At 42.7% G+C, this 20838-nt stretch overlaps 1 protein-coding gene and 1 pseudogene across 3 annotated transcripts in view; both read right to left on the bottom strand.

Annotated features, from left to right (window-relative positions):
- Positions 1-20838, bottom strand: part of Kcnab1 (potassium voltage-gated channel subfamily A regulatory beta subunit 1) — a 377926-nt gene that overhangs the window by 44160 nt on the left and 312928 nt on the right. For all 3 annotated transcript variants that reach the window (XM_060378390.1, XM_060378391.1, XM_060378392.1), the window contains exon 8: positions 11077-11163. In XM_060378390.1, coding sequence (XP_060234373.1) covers positions 11077-11163 — 87 coding nt within the window. The remainder of the gene's footprint in view (positions 1-11076; positions 11164-20838) is intronic.
- On the bottom strand, positions 16593-17689 carry LOC110546872 (heterogeneous nuclear ribonucleoprotein A3-like; annotated as a pseudogene).

Raw genomic sequence — 20838 nt, 5'->3', positions numbered from 1 at the left:
AGAAGGAGAGAGTAGTCTTGGGAATGGTGGGTTTTTCTGTTTCTCTGCTCCCTGTATCCCTCCCCATCCCTGGCCCCTAGATACCCTTTAAGAGGCCTCAGATGATATCACACAAAGCACTGTCACCCGAGCTCTGTCATTCTCTGGAGGGCAGCACTCAGCCAGCTGTGCCATCAAGGCAGACAGTCAGTCCAACACTCAGTTCTAGATTTTCCAGACAAAAATCAGTCCCAGGTCACTCTGCCATAAAAGTCCGTAAAAGTTACAGTGAAAATCCAGGCTTTCTTTTTGGGTCCCTGGCTCTGTGGGAGCTGCTGGTTACCATGCAGACATGGCCAAGTCCAAGAACCACACCCCACACAAGCCAGTCCTGCAAATGGCACAGAAATGGCATCAAGAAACCACGGTCACAGAGATACTAATCTCTTAAGAGGTGGACCCCAAGTTCCTGAGGAGCATGCCCTTTGCCAAGGAGCACAACAAGAAAGGCCTGAAGAAGATGCTGGCAAACAACGCAAAGGCAATGAGTGTGCAAGCAGAGGCCATCAAAGCCCTTGTGAAGCCTGTGGCCAGTAAGCCCAAGGCAATGACCTCATTCTGATATTTTGATTGTGTTTTAGGACCTCACTGAAACTCTGACTTCATCTGAAGCATCCAGTGTCCTAAAAGTGTAGAAAAATTTAACACAAAATGAGCACCTTGAAATATTTATGCCGGACATTACAGTTTATAAGACATTTCCACTTAAATGAATACAATTTTTTTTTCTCACGACACTGTTGGAGAAAGAATGTGATTTTTCCATTCTTTCTATTTTATAAATGAGAACCGAAGGAAGAGCCCTAAGCACCTTGTCCGAGTCCACGTACTGGCACTTAAGTCCTCTCGTATTTCCTCAGCACACCTCTGCACAGCTGGGACTTTAACAAAACCGCTCACCCCCGACTCTTTTTCGTACAGAGTAAGGAGGAGACCGTGAGGTACTTGTTCATCTCACTGTGTGAGAATTATAGAGAAGCAACCGTACAGGTGGCTGGGCTCACCCCATTAAACATGCATGCTGTGAAACCCTCGGAGGCGATCGATGCTGCTAAGCAAGGAGCTGCTAAGTTCTGCAGCCCCACCCGTGTGGGCTAGAGCGCCAGTGTGGGCATGTGGGTCTCTGGTGCCTGTGCTTGCCCTGCAGATCTGCTGTGGTGCAACGAGGAACATGGATTCCCCTGAGAGGGAGTCAACATGTCCTGGAATATTGACTTGAATCCTGTCACGTCCCTAAATGTCTTTCTGAGAACTGACAGCTCCTGGGAGGAAGAGCGCATGAGTCACCAATAGAATACTAAGCAGTTCTGTCCTCACCTGCCAGCTGGGGTGAGCAAAGCATTTTCTCATAGTCTCTCACTCTCTCTCTTTCTCCCCTTCCTTCCTTATTCCTCTTCTCCCCATTTTTGTAATAAAAAGAAAACAGTTTAAGCAAACCTAGAGAAGACATATGGCCCACCTTGCTTCTTTTACTGAATCCACTAGTAGGGGCTGAATAACTGTTCTCACAATTGAATAAAGATGGAGAGAAGAAGGTAGAAATGGGAGAGAAAACATAGGAAGCTGCGCATAGGAAGTAGCTAAGTCACATAGTATATACTCATGTCCTTTCCCAAGATCGTTCATTCCTACCAAGATTTTAGACAGCAACATTAGGAATTCACCTTCTGACCAGAGCACTGCATGAGTAAAAACTGATTTTAGGAAGTAGTTTTTTTCACAGTCAGCTTTTACAGATATCCTGCAGCTTTGGCAACCTCAACTTTCAGTACCCAGTAATTGTTCTGAAGTACCTTTCTCAGTCTGTGGTTAACACTGTCAGCCAGGGCTCTGTTTCTGACAGGTACAACCTTAGCGGTCTGTGCACGGAACCTCTCAGGCCTCTCTTTCCTCTGGGACCCTTTTCACCAGCTCTTGGAGACTCCTCGGGAAGCGGCATCACAGCCATTAGTGTGCATGCTCTGTACCTGACTGTGCCGCTTTACCTAAGACCATTCGATTCTCTCCAGGAAGCGAGAGGAACAAAGAAGGAAATGGATGGCAGCAGGGAGGGCAGTGAGTAGCTTGTTAGATGCAGGCAGAATTTGCCTGCACTTCTGCACGTGCACATGTATACCTGGTATTCACAGAGGCCAGAAGAGCATACCGGGTCCCCGGAAACTGGAGTGACTGATGGCTGTAAGCTACCAGCTGAATGCTGGGGACCGAAACTGGGTCTTCCCTGAGAGCAGCAAGTGCTTCTTCAAACTCCAAGCATATTACTGAACCAGGTACTTTCTGCTGAGTGCCGTTCATATCTGAGGTCCGATCGCTATAAGCACATCGCTTCGGGGAAGACCAAGGTGGCAGAGTGCGGACAGATCCCAGGAGCTCTGTGTATCCCAAGACTTAGGCATCTGGATTTTTCTAGGTTTCAGTCCTAATTGTTTTAGCCGCCCCATATCAGTTCTCCGTTTCTTCTCGTGCTGTGTTTTAACTGATTTGATAAATCATTTGACTCATGCATTTTGTTCATTTATGATTGATTTACACACGTGGTGTCTGAAGTGTGCATGCACGTGTGTGAGTGTATCTGCAGAGGCCAGAGGAGGCCATCTGGTGTCTTGTTCTATCACTCTCGCTGTGTTGTCTCCTTGAGATAGGGTCTCTTCTCTTCTCGAATGTGGCCCTCCTCAGTTTGATCAGGGTGGCCGGCTCCTGGGAACCTCCTGTCTCCACTCCTCAGGACTCTGGAGTTACAGGCATGTGTGGCCATTGCAGGCTTTTGTGTGGATGCTGGGAATTTGAATTCAGGACATTGTGCTTGTGTAGCAACTGCTTTTACCCACAGAGCCATCTCCCAGCCCCTAGCTTTTCTTACTTATTGTCTGTTTTCACAGCACGAATGTAACTCCTATGAGGGCAATATTTTTTGTCAGATTTATTAACTTTTAATTCTCCTAGGTGCTAAGAAAAGTGCTTGGCACATGGTAGGTATTCAGCAAGTATCAACTAAAAATGAGTTGATAAATGTTTTCTTTGGTTGTTTTTCTTTTTATAGATATTTTTGAAAATAGCTGCAAGGCATCTTTTAGACTGAAGCCTGGAAAAATCTATGATTAAATTAATGCAGAACAACATTCAAAGGAGAAAACAAATAGCTTCTAAGAAAATTGTATTTCTACCTCTGGCTTGATCCTTTCATGACCCCACAGACCCTGTTTAGCCCTGTAGTTTGGCCATCATTGGGTTTTCTAGGCCTTGGGCATCTCCCAGATACCTCTGAGAAGAAAGATGCAGAAGGGTGAGTTATATGTGTGTGCATTTTATGGTGCACTCTGAAAATGCGGCTTATGCTTTGTCTTCGCTCTGAGGGAGGTGGTAAACCCACACTGTTAACTCACTCCCACGGTGCTCTGCATTTTACCCCTATTTTCAAGTGAGGAGCTGAGCCAGAGCAGGGACAGTGACCTGCTTGAGGGTAGTGGGACTGCTGGCAAAGACCTGTCTGTTCTGCCCTCTCTTCCTTGCCGAAGTACTGCTCCAGCGAGGAGACCCCTCGCAGGCTACGGAGTGAAACACCTTGGAGTGAACTCTGTCTCTCCCCATTGCTGTTTCTCTTTTTGGGCTTCAGTTACCACTGTGCCGTAAGGCTGACTTCAAAGGTAACTGACTAATTAATCTGGTGGAGGAGATTTTAAAACAGGAACGAGTGCACTGCAGTTCAGATGACGCCATTCCCCCCAATGCTAGACATGGGCTATGGGATTTAATGTTTTCCTCCTGGATTTTGATCTTGCTTTTTTTTTTTTTTGTTTTCTTTTGTTTTTTAATTTTTATTTAACTTTTATTAATTACACTTTATTCATTTTGTATCCCCCCCTTAAGCCCCTCCCTCCTCCCCTCCCGGTCCCACCCTCCCCCCCTTTCTGCATGCATGCCCCTCCCCAAGTCCACTGATAGGGGAGGTCCTCCTCTCCTTCTTTCTGATCTTAGTCTATCAGTTCTCATCAGAGGTGGCTGCATTGTCAGGGTTCTAGGTTATCTCCATGAATAGTCCTTGGTTGGAGTATGAGTCTCTGGGAAGTTCCCTGTGTTCAAATTTTCTTGTTCTGTTGCTCTCCTTGTGGAGTTCCTGTCCTCTCCAGCTCTTACTATTTCCCACTTTTTACATAAAATTCCATCCACTCTGCCCATCAATTGGCCATCAGGCTCAGCATCTGCTTTCACAGTCTGCATGGCAGAGGCTTTCAGAGGCCCTCTGTGGCAGGTTCCGAGGTTGTTTCCTGTTTTCTTCTTCTGGCTTTCAGAGGCCCTCTGTAGCAGGTTCCTAGGTTGTTTCCTGTTTTCTTCTTCTTCTGATGTCCATCCTCTTTGCCTTTCAGGATGGGGATTGAACATTTTAGTAAGGGTCTTCTCTTTTGCTTAGTATGTTTAGATGTACAGATTTTAGTGGGTTTATTCTGTTGTATGTTTATATGAGTGAGTATATACCGTGTGTGTCTTTTTGCTTCTGGGACAACTCACTCAGGATGATCCTTTCCAGGTCCCACCATTTACCTGCAAATTTCATGATTTCCTTATTTTTCATTGCTGAGTAATACTCCATTGTATAGATGTACCATAGTTTCTGCATCCATTCTTCAGTTGAGGGGCATCTGGGCTGTTTCCAGCTTCTGGCTATTACAAATAAAGCTGCTACAAACATGGTTGAGCAGATGTCCTTTTTGTGTATTTGAGCCTCTTTTGGGTATATGCCTAGGAGTGGTATGGCTGGATCTTGAGGAAACACTATTCTTAGCTGTCTGAGAAAGCGCCAGATTGCTTTCCAGAGTGGTTGTACAAGTTTACATTCCCACCAGCAGTGGAGAAGGGTTCCCCTTTCTCAACAACCTCTGCAGCATATGTTGTCACTTGAGTTTTTGATCTTGGCCATTCTGATGGGTGTAAGGTGAAATCTCAGGGTTGTTTTGATTTGCATTTCCCTAATGGCTAATGAGGTTGAGCATTTCTTTAAGTATTTCTCTTTCTCTGCCATTCGATATTCCTCTACAGAGAATTCTCTGTTTAGCTCTGTTCCCCATTTTTTAATTGGATTACTTGGTTTGCTGCTTTTGAGCTTCTTTAGTTCTTAATATATACTGGATATGAGTCCTCTGTCAGATAAAGGATTGGTGATGATTCTTTCCCAATCTGTAGGCAGTCGCTTTGTTTTGATGACGGTGTCCTTTGCTTTGCAGAAGCTTTTCAGTTTCATGAGGTCCCATTTATTGGTTGTTGCTCTTAGAGCCTGTGCTGTTGGTGTTCTGTTCAGGAAGTTTTCTTCTGTACCAATTGATCTTGCTTTTATCCAGTTTTTTTTTTTTTCCTTGCTTTTCTCCTGTCCTACCGACCTTTTGTGGTGGGGATATTTACTCTGTGCCATTGCACATTGGACACATGTAATTGGTCCCCCCTCCCCCTCCCACAGGGACTCACAGCTTCTTATTTAAAAGATACCTTCAGTCTCAGTAGATCCTTAGAATTTTTGACTTTTAAAAAATATGGGGCTGTTAAGACTTGGGGGATCCTTGAAGCTGGGCTAGGTGCTTTTGCATTGTAAGATGTGAGCCTCTGTGGAGTTAAGATAGAACCTGGACTATTTCCCACAGGCTCATGTTTTGAACACTTGGGGCCAACTGGTGGCAATATTTGGGGAGGGTGTGGGACCTGTAGGAAAGCAAGCCTGTCTGTCAGAAGTCGCCAGGGGCATGTCTGGGAGCTTGCAGCCTGGCTCCCGATTCCCACCTGTCGCTGGTTTCTGGGATGTAGGAATGAGATTTTGCTACATGCATCCTGTGATGCCTTCCCTTTGATGATAGGCTGAAATCTCTCTGAAGTGATGAGTTGTTTCAGCTGAGCCTCATCATTCAGGCATTACAAAAGCCTCTAACACCCCAGGCTGCTATTAGACCAGGAAGAGCTTTTAACTCTGATCATACACAGTAGTTTTCCCCGACATGCAGCTCTTGAGTATTTAAAATGTGCAGGTCCAAATTAGGGTGTATACTGGGGATTTCAAAGACTTAGTATGAAAAGAGTGAAATTTACATTTAAAAAATGATTACATGTTGAAATAGTAATTTTTGTGTGTGTGGTTAAAATAATATTGTATCGAAACCCATCTAATTTTTTTTTTTTTTTTTTTTTTTTTTTTTTTTTTTTTTTTTTTTTTTTTAGTGTGGCTAATAAGTAATTTAAATTGCGTAAGTGTCTTGCGTTATGTCTTTCGGGGACAACATTGTCATATGGCTTGCAAAGGATTTCTTCGTGCTCTCATGATTTTGGAGATGAGCTGGGGCACCCTTCAGGGGCGATAATGAAAGTTAAATCCAGACATGATGACCAACTAAAGCCAAATGATATAAGTAAATTTCAGGTGATTAAACTTTAGTTCTAAAGACTTCACTTTGGAAGATAAAATATCTGGGATCAGTACTTTGGAAATGATAAAATATTGACAATCTGGGCTGCTTTCTGTGGTCGCTTGTTTTCTGAGTTGTCATGGAGAGCTTAGATCCCCAAATATCCACAGATTCCTGTTTGCATTGTAGCGACAGTTAAAAACATGGCTTATGAAAAATATTTACAGAACCTGCTGTTTGATGAAAGTGTGGGAATTAGTGAACTAACTTTGGTCTTATCCCTCTTATTTGAAATAAAGACATCTGGGTTATTTTTTGTCTGTACTATCCTGCAAGAAGGAGAAAATGAATAGTGGGAGCAGTAATTAGTTAGACATAATAGTCAGTGATTCAGAGATTCTATCAAATTAGCTTTGGCAATGAGTACAAAATGAAAGGACTTGATTCCAGTCATGTTCTTAAGGTAATTCTTTTTTTTTTTTTTATTAAAATGTAATTCAACTTGAAAAAAATTATCATATTGTGTCAATAGATTTAAAAGTCTATATGTTAAAGTACCTCTTCTTTTTGCTATTATTCCCGAGTGGTCCACACCTTACATCTATCCCCACTTCACAGCTATAGTGGTGCTCAGTGGGTTTCTCCCTGGAGAATTACCCTGCAGCTGACAGTAGCAGAAAAACAAGCTCAAACCATCCTGGCACGGGACACCAATGTCTCTGTCAGTCCATGTGCAGCGCAACCTCAGTTGCCTTGAACCTTCTCCTCTAGTGAGCACAGGGGAAGCGTCTCAAGCACACACTGACTTATGAAAGTGAGAGAATTGCCAGCGTGAGTTTCACAGCGACAAGGAGCACTCAGCGCTTCCGCGAGGAGGGATAGATTGCCATAAAAAAGGAGACATGGGAGGTGGGGCCGATTTTCGTCCTGCAATTGGAAAATGTGCCGCCATTGCCAGATAGTATAGCAGGGACAGATGGCACGGCAGCTGCTGGGGAAGAAAAACGCCTTCCGACTAGGTGAGCCATGAAAGGACGGAAGGAAAAGCACGGGCTCCTCTCTGCTGTCACATCTTCCCGTCTCTAAAAAGCATCTAACTCTGTTCCATCAGGTGGCAGGCTGCGAGAGAAGCGCTTTCCGCTTTCTCCACTGACTGCACATTTGGAATTTCCCACCCTTCTCTTGGTAGAACTAGATTTTTGTCTTTTGAATTCTGGCAAGAATGGACGGAGGAATGAGTAGCAGCGACCGACCAACGGGATACACGGTGCCCGTACATGGCGAAGAACAGCTGATCTTTTTCTGGCTCGATTGGTTGCAACTTGATAGGCAGAAATGGGCTGAAACTCATCTTGGTTTATTTTAGTTACGCCCCCAATTAACACTGATTCATGCTACAGATCACATAAACGGGAATGTGATCTTAACTTCCACTTGGAAGTTATTTAAAATGTGACTGAGAGATACCCGAAGCGGGCACACACATGATCTTGACACTCACATGGCTAGTGTCCATGTGGGTTGTGGGTTGTTTTATTCCACTCCCTCGAGTAATCAGCGGCAGTGAAGGGCCATTGATGCCGTGCCTGGGCTGCCTCACTAGAGAAATGCTTTGGCTTCTGTAAAGTGCGCCGACTCCATAGGTTTGGAAAGTGATGTTTGAAATGAATGAAGACCTACAAATGCTGAGGCCGTAGAGTTTTGATACATTTGCAGCTAATAATATCTGCTTGGTAACTACTGTTATATAACTAATAGCAAATAAAACTGGATTCACCTAAGTTGTGATGTAATGAGATAATACAGGCACGTGAATGATATCAAGGATGTCTTCCCCCTGATGTTATTTAAAGAAATTGGCTGGGTGAATATCTGAAGATGTTTTGGCCATTTTATCTGAAGGTGCTGAATCCTTAAGGGCTCTAGAGTTACACTGACCAACAGATAGTTACCAAAAGGTTTCAGAGGTGGTTTTGGTAATATACTGCCTGTCTTGTGGGCATTGTTTTTAGAAACACACGTCATCTCCCAAGGTCGACCTCATTGTGGATGTGCAACTTTTACTTACGTACACACACACATAGGGTTTACAATCGTTGCCTGCATGAATCTTAATATAGAATCTAGAAATGGCCTGGGTATAACCCCCCTTCCCCCCCACATCCCCACACTTTGAGGAGCTGATGTTCCCAATTCACCTGGCAGTCTTGTCTTTCTACTCCCCCCTGCCGCCATTTCCCAGGTCAGCTCTTGCTTCTGCTAGAGTAAAGCAGAAAAGACCGACTGCACAATCTGTGCTTCCAGGACCAGAACTCTGGTGTTTCTGTTTGACCTACAGATAAGTAATTATACATCAAAAATAATTATAGAATATAAATGTAGACTCACGTTTTCAGGAAGCTAGAGCAAGCTACATGGAAGCCATTGGGACAAGCCCTCCTGAGAACAGCCTGGAGAGCATGTCTGCTAAGCCCTCGGCAGAGAGTCAGTTTAGGACGCTGGTAGGCCTGCTGGGGACGGGAGTCTGGTTGGAGATGGGGAGAGGGCAGGCTGCCCTCAAGGATAAGGTGGTGATTGCTGCTAAGCCAGCTACAGAGATCTGCACGTCCTGACTTACTCAGGAAGTGGGAAATACCCTGTGTTTAATGTTCTTAGTGAAACCACTCATGAAACAGCTTCCCACCTCACTTTGCGGAATTTCATGTGAGAATCTTAGGGAAAAATGCAACTTTCTCTGATTTCATAGAGGTTAGATAATGCTTTCATTACAAACCCTATCAAGGTAGCAACAATCTATTATTTTAAGAAATACTTGAAAATTAAGTAAATTTCAACACACCGTTGATATTTATACAAGAGGCACTTAAGCTGCATCACGTAGCTGGAGAATGTCCTTATTTTACCTACGTTCTGTATGTTTTTCATTTGAGAGAACCTTAGACTATAGCTTTTCCTTTGTTCTTTTTTCTTTTGTAAGAACTTTAGATCATTATCACAGGCTTATTTTCATATTTACTAAATATTTTACTTCAACATTAAATGATAATGAAATTTATGTTTGTAAATAATCCTCAGAGCTTGACAAAAATTAAAAAAAGCTTTACGGAGCATATTATAAAAACTGTCTCTGACATGAACTGATTGGCCTGCTCTTTAATTACATCCCCCTGAAGGGGAAGCAGTATTACCAGGCCACAGAAGAAGACAATGCAGCCACTCCTGATGAAACCTAATTGACTAGAATCAGAAGGAAGGAAAAGAAGTCCTCCCCTATCAGTGGACTTAGAGAGGGGCATGCATGCAGAGGGTGGAGGAAGGGAGGGATTGGGATGGGAGGAGGGAGAAGCACTGGGGGGATACAAAGTGAATAAAGTGTAATTAATAAAGAAAAAATAAAAAATAAAACAAAAGCCAAAAAAAAATATAGCTTTTCCTTCTTTAATATATCCCTAAAAATTAAAGGCAAAATAGGATGCAGGATGATTTGCTTAATCAAACAATCTGCTTTGACAAATATACATACACACACATATATATGACATAAACACAGATAATACTGTGTATATACACGTATGTATGCACATATAGTTTCTCTGTAGTTGGGAAAGATAAATGACAATACAAATAGTCTCCATTATATATTTTATGTGTGGCCAGAAATGCAACTTAGAAAAATCACTGTGAACTTTGATCACCTATATTTTCCTTCATTTCTATAACCCAACAGCAAGAATAACTCTTCACATGAGTGAAGAGTTTTTCAATTTCTTGAAAAATTCTGAACAGCTTTTTGAATTATCAAAAGACTAATAAAGACAAATTTACTTTTAGTGTAATTTTATGTGGATTCCACTATTTGGATTGTTAACAGAATTGATAGTTCAGATGTTGTAAAACCTAAAAAATAACCCCAAATATTCCCTTTTCATCTTGAAATGTTTTTATTCTTATTACCTTGGAGTATTATGATCCACATGCTTATAAATCTCAATTAACTGAAGTGGTCTTTTCCATGTTGTTGTCCAAACCATCTTATTTCTCAGTCATCCCACGTAGTATTGGCAAAGGCACACAAATGAAGAAAATGTGGCTTTAGGAATATTCTGAAAGTTTTCACGGGGGACAAACTGTGGTCTTCTGACAGAGGGAGACAGGGCACAGCTTGCCCAGGATCAACAACCAAACTGCAAAGAAGAGCCTTGCTTGGGCGGCTCCTGTCCGTCCATGCTCTCTGCATCACTCAAGCATTTATTACGCAGGATTGGAACCTAACCGGACCTAGCATCATCCCTTCAGAAATGATGGTTCTGTTAGGAACCCCTCTAGCTAATATCATTGTTTTCCTTGATGAGATCACGGAAGTGAAATGGGTCTGGGAAAAAAACGAGCACCCTGCAACCGAGAAAAGCCACCGAGAATAAAGGTAAACCAAGAAGTTAGAAGAGGAAGAGGAGGAGGAGGAGGAAGAGGTGGAGGAAAAGAGTAGTCCTCTATTGGCTTTTGGGCTAAATACAGAGGCTAAAAGTTCGGAAAGGTTTCGCTTTTTGAATCCATGCTTCTAGGTCTGAATATGCTTCGTCACTTACTGTGAGTAGAAAGAGTCTCCAGGCCAGGAGCAGCAGGCTGTAGCCTCTTATAGAATTCCTTTACTCACCTTCCATGGGGGTGTTGCTGTCTGGACGATTTGCAAAGACCACGTCCACGTATTCCAGTTGCAGCCGCTGGAGGGAGCCTTTGAGCCCTAGTAGAGAAGCAGAAAACAAACCAAAACATAGCAAGAGGCCCAAGAAGTCCCAAAGGGAACACTGTTAGAAAGGGCTTGAGTTCAATTTCTTTCGAGAATTTACTTAAACACAAACACTGAATTAGTTACAAAAGTTCTCTGAATAGGAGATAGCAAGACCGCAGCACTAATTATTTGCCCACAGAAGCATCAGTCTGAGTTATTCACAAGAGTTAAGAAACCAGATAAGAAATGATAGTACCTGGGTTTTAGTAAAATAAGTAAAAGAGATGTTTGAGAAAGCCGGAGGGAATCCACCAAATCCAAGAATCAAACAGCCCAGAGCAGTGGTTCTCAACCTTCCAAATACTTTGACCCTTTAATACAGTTCCTCATGTTTTGGTGACCCCCAAACATAAAATTACTTTTGTTGCTACTTTATAACTGTGATTTTGCTACTGTTATAAACTGTAGTCCAAATATCTGTGTTTTTTTGATGGTCTTAGTGATGCCTGTAGAAGGGTCACTCAGCTTAGAGAGAGATGCTTTCTCTTGGGAGGGGAAGTTAACACCTTAGACTTGAACTCAGTACCAATCTCACGAGGACGAAACTCAGAATAGCCTTTCACTATAGCCCTTGCTCCCTGGCTAGTGTTCACAGAGAGTCTCTGGATCCACCCAGAGCTGGGAGAGAATCTCTGACCTTGGAGAGGTGGACCTGGGTTCCCACCTCCACAGTTGCTGCCTGTGGTCAGAACTACACCCATCCTAAGGGCTGTAGCTTCAGGCGTGACACAAGTTGGCACCAGTGTAGTTAGCCGGGGATTGCCCCCACTAGTCACCCTCAGTCTCAGGCAGCACGTTCAAAGACATTTCATTTGCAAGTTGCCCATGGTGGAAAGAGGTGTAGAACTTTTACTTGAAACTCAGGTCCTTCCCTGCAGCCAGGGCCCAAGCACAGCACCCAGCAGAAGCCTGAATGTCACATGTGGTTCTAGTTACCATCACTTGTGTCTGGCTGCAGCGGTGTCAGGCCAAAGGTAGACCACAGCACCCGATAGGCTGTAGAAGCAAAGCCAGACTGGTCTCAGGAAGCTGAGGGCCCCAGATAGGCTCCAGACTTGGCCCTTTGGGCAGCAGCCCCTGTGGTGAGGCTCAGAGCTGGGTAGAATCCATTTATTCCTGGGCACAGGCTAGTGATTGCAGATGAGGTGTTTAGTCCTTGTTTCAGATGGAGGTGGGATTACCTTCTCTAGGCAGTCCCCTAATCCATCACGTACAGCATTCCAATTGCAACAAACCTAAGATAGGGATCCTGTCTTTCACTAACAGGACAGCAGCACTGGTTTTGGATTTACTGGGATTAGCATTCTCTAGTGTTGGAACAGTGCCAATGACTACAGGCTCCAGTAAAAGACAATTTGCTTAGAATTCCTGGAAGGCCAGGCACCATTTAAGGTCAATAATGAAAGCTGAAATAAATGCCCACTGAGGTGGTAGATATGTGTGGCCTCTTGGACAAGATTTCAAAACAGCTATTTTAGGGAAACTTAATGAACTTCAAGGAAATACAGAGAAGCCAGACATGGTGACACATGCCTGTAATTCCAGCATTAGGGACATCGAGGCAGCAGGATTGTAGCTTAAAGTCCAGGCTTAGTTAAATAATGAGATCCTATTTTCTATAATGGTCAGCTGCAAATGGGAGAAATAGTCTTCTTCAGGGAAAAACACACCAATTGATTATCCAATACCAATGGTCCACCCTGAAAATGTACATACAAGTAACATTTTATAGGCTGTATTTATGAATGTAAGTGCATAGGTATATGTATATACATATGTGTGTATGTATGCCTGCAACAACAAATAATGAAAAAAAGAGGCCATGAATCTGAAAGATAGGAAGGAGGGATATATGGGAGGCTGGGAAGGGAGGAAAGGGAAAGGGGAAATGATGTAATCTCTCTCTCTCTGTGTGTGTGTGTGTGTGTGTATAGCACAAGTAGGCACGGGTGGAAAATGCCTTAAAGATAACCTACTGAAACATGGTCTCTAAAAACACAAGAGAAGCTGGGTGGTGGTGGCACACACCTTTAGTCCCTGCATTTGAGATGTAGAGGAAGGTAAATCTCTGAGTTTGAGGCCAACCTGATCTACAGAGTGAGTTCCAGGACAGCTGGGCTACTCAAAGAAACCCTGTCTTGAAAAACAAAAGCAAAACAAATAACAATAACAACCACACACACACAAATCTCAAGAGAAACAAGTCAGCAATCATCAGGAAACCTTACTACAGAAAGCAAAATACTTTTTAAAAAACTGAGACAAATTCTGGATCTGGAACAAATGAAATTAAAATGGAATTGACAGCATCCATGGCAGAATCCATTTAACAGAAGATCCAATGAACTTGAAAAGGCAAGATATTTGAAGATATTCAGAGGGGAGAAGATGAGGAGGCATGAAGAAAGCTCATAGGATCTTAAGAATATCATTAAAAGAACCGATACTCAGGTTTAGGGTTTCAACAAGGGCTTCAGAATCCTAGAGTTAAACATTTATGAATGGTAACAAGGGGCTGGAGGAATGACTCAGCAGCTAATAAGGCTTCTTCCCCTACGAGGGGACCCTAGCAGTTCCTAGCAGAGCTAGGTAGCATACAGTCGCCTGTAACTCTAGCTTTCTTCTGACCATGACCCCTCTCCCCCACACAAGTGGCATCTATTCACACAGACACAAACATGTACTCATAAATTTGAAAAAAGATTAAAACAAATGTACAAATCAGATAATAACATGAATAGAAGAGACCATACTGACAAAAATGACAGCTCAGTGACCAGTCCTAGCAGGATATTTATACCACCTGTCTAATGCTCAGGGATTATTGTAGAAAGAGGGGTCAGGAAGGAGGTAAGAGCCAGAAAGGCTGTGAAATGCTAGCTCTGGGCATGCCACAGTCAGTGCCACCATGATTGCACAGCAGTGAGGCTGTCTCCACTGGACTTATGTAACTCTGGGCTTGACATCAGTTAAACATGGATAAGGGGGGGACCCCACCCCTCAATGTTGAACTACTGGTGGCCTCTGGGGGAGGATCAGCCATTATATTTAGTTGTATGCCCAATAATCACATGCCTGCCTTGGTTAAACTCAGGGAATCACAAAACAAAAGACATGAATGTAAGAAAGAGACTTGTAGGCAAGAGGGGAGATTGACAGTAATGGGAAGATGGGGATAGGAGGAAGGGAGAGTAACCTGAATGGATTATTTCCAAACAGAAGCGAAGGGAATTTATCTCCACTTAGACTTGCCCTAGAAACAGTCCTAAGGGGAATTCTTCAGTGTGAGAGAACAAGACATTGATGAGTAAGAGGAACCCTGTGGAAGGTAACAGTAAGCTTTCAGAAAGATGCAGTGTTTTCTAATACTTTACCAATGGTACTCCAAACATCTTTAGTATGAAGATTAAAAATAAAAAATAAAAATTACTGCACTGATATTTTAAGAAATAGGCAATATAGAAACAGTGAAACATTAGAAATTAAAATGTAGAAAAGAATGTAAGATGTGTTGAGGTTTCCCTTTTCAATGTTTATGATCAAAATTAAGTTGCTGTGTTTTCAAAATAAGGTGTAATAAACAAAGGTTTTTGGAAACTTAATATTAAGTACAAAGAGAAAAACTTACAGTTTTACCATAACAAAATAACAAAGAATCAAGCAAAACATTAGTAGAGAAACTCACAACCACAAACACTGAAAGACAGAGGAAGAAATGAGGAACTAAAACATACAGAAAACCAGTAACAACATAATAGCAGTAATAAAAGGGAAATATTTGCCCACTATACATCAGATTGACTGATACCAAGAACACTGAAAAAACTCAACTCAATAACAAATCATTATTATCAAGTCAAATCATTATCATCACCACCACTTCTTCATATACACATCACCTCATATACACATTTCCTCAAATAAATGAAGAAAACGTGGTATTTATACATAAATATATTTTATATGTTCATGAATATTGCATTCAGCCGTTAAAAGGGTGTATCTCATCATTTATGACAACATGAATGGAAAGAAAAGCATTATTTTAGGTAAAATAAAAGCTACAAGAAAACACATACCAAATGGCTTCACTAGCATGCAGACTTTAGCACTGTTATGTTGGGCGGGAGGGACGCTCAGTCGAGAGGAGCAGAGGGTCCTCTCTAAGTCTGGCTCCTGACACCCACATGGCAGCTCACAGTTGTCTGCACTTTCAGGAGGATATGATGACATCATCTGGTGTCCCTGGATACTACAGGCACATGGCACACACACACACACACACACACACACACACACACACACACACGCAGACAAAACACTCAGACACACAAAATAAAAATAAATAAATCTAAAAGAAGGGCAGAGCGAGGTTTCCAGATGCTGGACGTGGGAAGAACTGAGGAATAGGAGATGAACGTTGGCCAACAGGTGCCAAGTTAAATACGTAGAAGGAGGGAGCTCTGCCGGGCAGCAGAGCGATGATCAACAACAACAGTGCACTGAATGTTCCAAAACAGACGAGAATTTGAACACTTCTAAGAAAAGAGATGATAAGTATTTGAGGGATAGAGTTGCTTATCTTGACTTGAATGTTATCTCATGTTCGCATGCACACAGTAACCCCCAAATATGCACAAATTTTGAGAAAAAAATCTTAACTAAGAATAGGAAAAGTACATTGAGTGCAATGATGTATTAGTTGATTCCCTGGAGCCATTAAATTACATCAAAGGCTGACTTTGCTTCAGCAAAGAAAATCTCAGGCCTCTCTCAAGATGACTAGCACTCTCAGTGGAAACACTGCCAGCCCACTATTGACCTTCCACGGTGACACTTGTGGCAATAGCTGGAAGCCAAGTTTAAAATAAAAGGCAGCTTCTCTTCAGGGTTCTTTTTTCTTGTTTGTATGAGTCAGGAAAAAAAGACCACCTTGACTCCATTTAATAAATGTATGTTTTAATCATATAAAAGGAGATCAAATAAAGGCTATGTTTTGTTAAAGTTAAAAAGTCCCTAATTTTTTTAATTCCTGGTACTACTACCACAATTTACAGGGCAATATTCCTGATGTAAGGAAAAGAAAAAGAAAAGGACAAAGCTACGCCAGATAAAAGACCACAGGAATGTACATCTAACTGGCGCTACATTGCATTAATCAATAGCTGCACTTTTTGCAAACTGTGACAGTCCTGAACAAGAAGGGCTTCCTGTTTAAGCTGCTGTAACTTTTCTGACTATGGAGCATCGTTATTCTGTGGCAGATTTTCACAGTTCCTCTAATGCATTTTGGACAACTGTCTTAAAGTAACCCACTGCTGCTTTCCTGACAACTCCTCACTCTCTCTCTCCTGCTAAGAACTGTAGCCTTTTCTGCTGATTTATTTTTTAAACCTTCTGCTACCACATCTGCCACTTCCACCACCAGATGCATAGCCACCACCATCGGGACTGCCTGAGCTTCCTCCACCGACACTGCCCCCTTCATGGCTCCATAATTTGATTGCTGTTGTCCACTATAATTTCCAAAGTCATTGTACTCCCACCACTACCATAGTTACCTCCTCCAAAATTTCCTCCTTCATTGTAACCATCATATCCTCCTCCTCCACCATTTCCACCACCTTGGTTTCCATGTCCTGGTCCAGCACCACCATAGCCTCCTGTACTACTGTAACCAGGGCCAGTACCATAGTTGACAGGGTTACCTCCAAATCCATTACATCCATCATCACCACCTCCATACCTACCTCTGTTGCCACCACCGTCACCTCCTCTTTCACCAAAGTTTTGACCACAACCCATGAAGTTGCCAGGTCCACCTCCACAACCTCTCTGTGATCCAGCAGACTACATCTCTTGCTTAGAAAGGGCCCTTTTCACTTCACAATTATGCCCATTAGTAGTGTGGTATTTCTGAACAGTTTTATCAATCGTGTCACGATCATCAAAAGTTACAAAAGCAAACCCTCTCTTTTTCCCACTCTGCCTATCTTCCATAACTTCTATGGTTTCAATCTTACCATACTTTTCAAAATAGTCTCTCAGATTATATTCCTCTGTATCTTCTCTAATACCACCAACAAAAATTTTCTTCACTGTTAAATGGGCAGCAGGCTTCACAGAATCCTCTCTAGAAACAGCTCTCTTTGGTTCCACCACACACCCATCCACCTTGTGTGGCCGGGCACACACTGCAACAACCACCTCTTCAACACAAGAGTAGGTCACAAAACTAAAGTCACTGGAACTTTTTGTTGGCATCTCTCATTACCACACAGTCTGTAAGTGTCCCCCATTTCGCAAAATATTCTCTTAAGCTATCATCTGTGGTTTCAAAGCTCAGACCATCAGTAAACAGCTTCCTCTGCTGTTCTGGTTCCTTTGGATCATGACCCTCCATTTTGAGACCAGACTCGCCTCTTGCAAGTCGAGTCCAATGCAGCACTTACTAATTGTATCAAATGCTAGAAAACCTTTTAAGATGTGGCCAAGCTCTAGCTTTTTAATGGTCCCTTCCTCTTTTTCCTTCTGTGACACTGGGTCTTGAACAGAGGGCCTTGGGGATGCTAGGCAAACAGTCTGTGACCGAGCTACATCTCCAGTCATCTTTTCATTATGAGACAAGTTGTCCAGGCTGGCCTTGAATTTGAAGTCTTAGCCACTAGGATAGCTTGGATTGCATGCCTGTACCAATGGGTCCAGCTTTATGTTTTCTTTTATTTTGGAAAGAAACAAGATGCGAGAAGCCATAAGGAAATAAGATCTAATATAATAGAAGAACTCAGGAAATCTGGAAGCAATAGCTATGTTTCAGTCCTAAACATTGCTAAAATTCCTAGGAGTATTCAGGAAAAGTTAATTAATTTCACTAATTTTAATACTTTCCCAAATAGAATGTATTATATATAATATTATGCAGTCAAAAGGAGGTCAGTGTTCAGGGTACTGTTTTATCTCATCCCCAAGAGGCACAGCGGGTCCTTATCAGCCTCTTTAATCCCCCAGGAAGACTGGAGGTTTTTTTTCCTTTTATTATAAGCATAAAACTAATTGCCTCCTAAATGAGACTCTTATAAATTTAAATTTGGCTCATTTAAATTTTATTTTCAAACTAGTTTATTGGATAGTCACAATTACTTTTCTGACAGAAAAATGGAATGCTGGAAATGGACTGTCCTGGAAATATTTTCTATTCATGGAGAAAGGATGGGCTGTGGTAGTTCTCGTTAAAAGCTTTGATGAGGAGATCAGGGCAAACAGGTGTTGGGCAGTCAAACAACTCTTCCCAAACTGGGTAATGCTCACCGTTAGGACAGCACCAACTTACTCAAGTAGCAGATTGAAAGGAAATTTAGCTCATAAAAAGCACTATGACACGAGCCATTTTGAGGAAAAGTAGTATGTAGACAGGACGTGGGACATGGGCAACCAGACAAAAAAGAAGGTTTGGAAACATTCTTGACAATTAAAGAAAAATCTTTTGGTGACTTAATTCTGCAGAGTACACCTGAGCTAAAAATATGTATCATCTTCAGAAGGACACTTTGGAGAATGTTGTCTAAGGTGTTGGGCACAAAACGTGAGGTGGTGATTACACTGTTCAGTGTGTCAGAGGGAGGGGGTTAAAGACTAAATGCCAAAACTGTCTTGGAAGCCCTGGTTCCAAGCCCTGGAAACAAGTGTCCTCCTCTGTGGGGACACTTACCCCCACTAGCTCTCAATGTGGGGAAGAGGAGGAGAAGCTAGGATAACGTGGCCCTGCTCACTGCAGCACCTGTCCGCTCATTTATCATCTCATGTGACAAATCTGTTGGTTCCCAGAGTGTGCCCGATCCCAGGACTGTAAAGATAGGTAGATACAGTCAGTCTCCAGCCCCAAGGAGTCAAATTCACGCATGATGCCATCTATAGGCCTGAGCTCATTGTTCAAAGTCATAATGTTTATCCATAACAATGATATGACAGGTCCATCTCGCTGTATTTGGTCAATAGCTGGTCATTCTTGGCCTCTCGATTATTTCTCTGGAGGCCCCGTGTCTTGATGTTTTGGCAGAGATAAAAATATTTTCATTTGAGAGTAAGAGGCACTATTTGCTGGGACAAGTTCATGACCCCAGTCTGACTGGCGTGTGTGTGGCATCGTATCCCCGATGCTGGTCACTCTGAAAGTCTTCAGCAACTTTGTAATCGATGCTATGTGTTTGGAATGTTATTCTGTGTGACACTTTGGAACACTGGCCAGGGATGCAGGGACGGTGGAGAGTTAAGAGGAGGAGATGAAGCGGGCCCAATCTGATCAGATTTTCATACTGAGCCAATGGCTTTGCCTGCTGAGGAGATCCCATAGAAACAAGACTGAAGTGGGGTAGGGTGGGAGGCTGGGACAGCAAGGAGGTGACTGCAACAGATCAAGCTCAGACTAAGCTGGCTGGATGTGTTCAAATTCAGGTCAAGTCTTACATATAGAAACAACTGGACATTGTTGTGGGTACAGGCTATGCTCGCAACACGAATCAACAATGACTCCTAGATTTACGGCCTAAGGCAGGTGATTATAACGAGGGTGAGGATTTCAGGGGGAAAGCGAATGTAGGAAGTATTAGGAGCTGGGCTGGATGTGAGGAACACTTATCAACACATGGAGTGCTTGGCTGCTGGGCGGGCCGCTCTCCCTTCATAGACGGTGACACCGTGTTTCAGAGATGCCGAGGACTGGTATCGAGTGGCATTATATGGTGATCGATGTCTCAGTCTCTCTGAGCTGCTTGTTTCCTAATCTGTCCAAAGAGGAAATTGTGCCAGGTAGTCCCTCCCTCAGGACATAGCACCTTTTCGAACTTTGATGCCTTAATCTTGTAGAAATGGCTAAATCAAAGCACTCCAAAGGTGCTGAGCACATGTCTCCTTAAGAGCTATTTAGGGACCTGCTAAAACAAACTTGTATTTACCAAATATTTTATTGAGCACTGGCTGGGAACCACATAGTGTTTTAAATTTAAATAGACATGCAAAAATGCGTTAGTCCTAGCTCCATATAGCCCGCATATAGAAGTATGAGGGCAGCTAATCTAACAAGCTGAAGACAGTTTCAGTAAGCACGCTTGCAGAAGGCACTAAAGATCTCGAGAAGATCCTGAAGGAGCAGAAGGCAGTGCCACACCCTAGAAGTGTTAGCTGAAAGTTCACTGGCAAGTTCCCAAAAGTCTGCAGGATCTCAATTGTATTTCCAAATGACCACAAGAAAATAGATCCAAGTCTACTTTTCTGGTATTGTTTAGATTTTTTTTTAAAGGATGTATTTGTTTATGTAGCTGGGTATTTTGTCTGCATTTGTATCTGCATACCAGAAGAAGACACCAGATCACAAGAGTCTACAGTTATAGAGATGCCATGTGGGTGCTAGGAATTGAACTCGGGAACTCAGGAAGAGCAGCCAGTGCCTTTAGCCTTTAGCCATTGAGCCATCCTCTCTAGCCCTTTTATTGGCTATTTTGAGACAGGGCTTCTCTGTAGAGCTCTGTCCGTCCTGGAGCTTGCTTTTTGGATCAGATCAGCCTTGAACTTGGAGATGCCTTCCTCTGCCCCCCATCCCCGGGTTGGGATTAAAGGTTTGCACTAGCATGC

This window comes from Meriones unguiculatus, chromosome 2 (genome assembly GCF_030254825.1).
Source record: "Meriones unguiculatus strain TT.TT164.6M chromosome 2, Bangor_MerUng_6.1, whole genome shotgun sequence".
Taxonomy (NCBI): Eukaryota; Metazoa; Chordata; class Mammalia; order Rodentia; family Muridae; genus Meriones; species Meriones unguiculatus.
The sequence above is the reverse complement of the archived record's forward strand: the minus strand, read 5'-3'. Positions and strand labels throughout refer to the sequence as shown.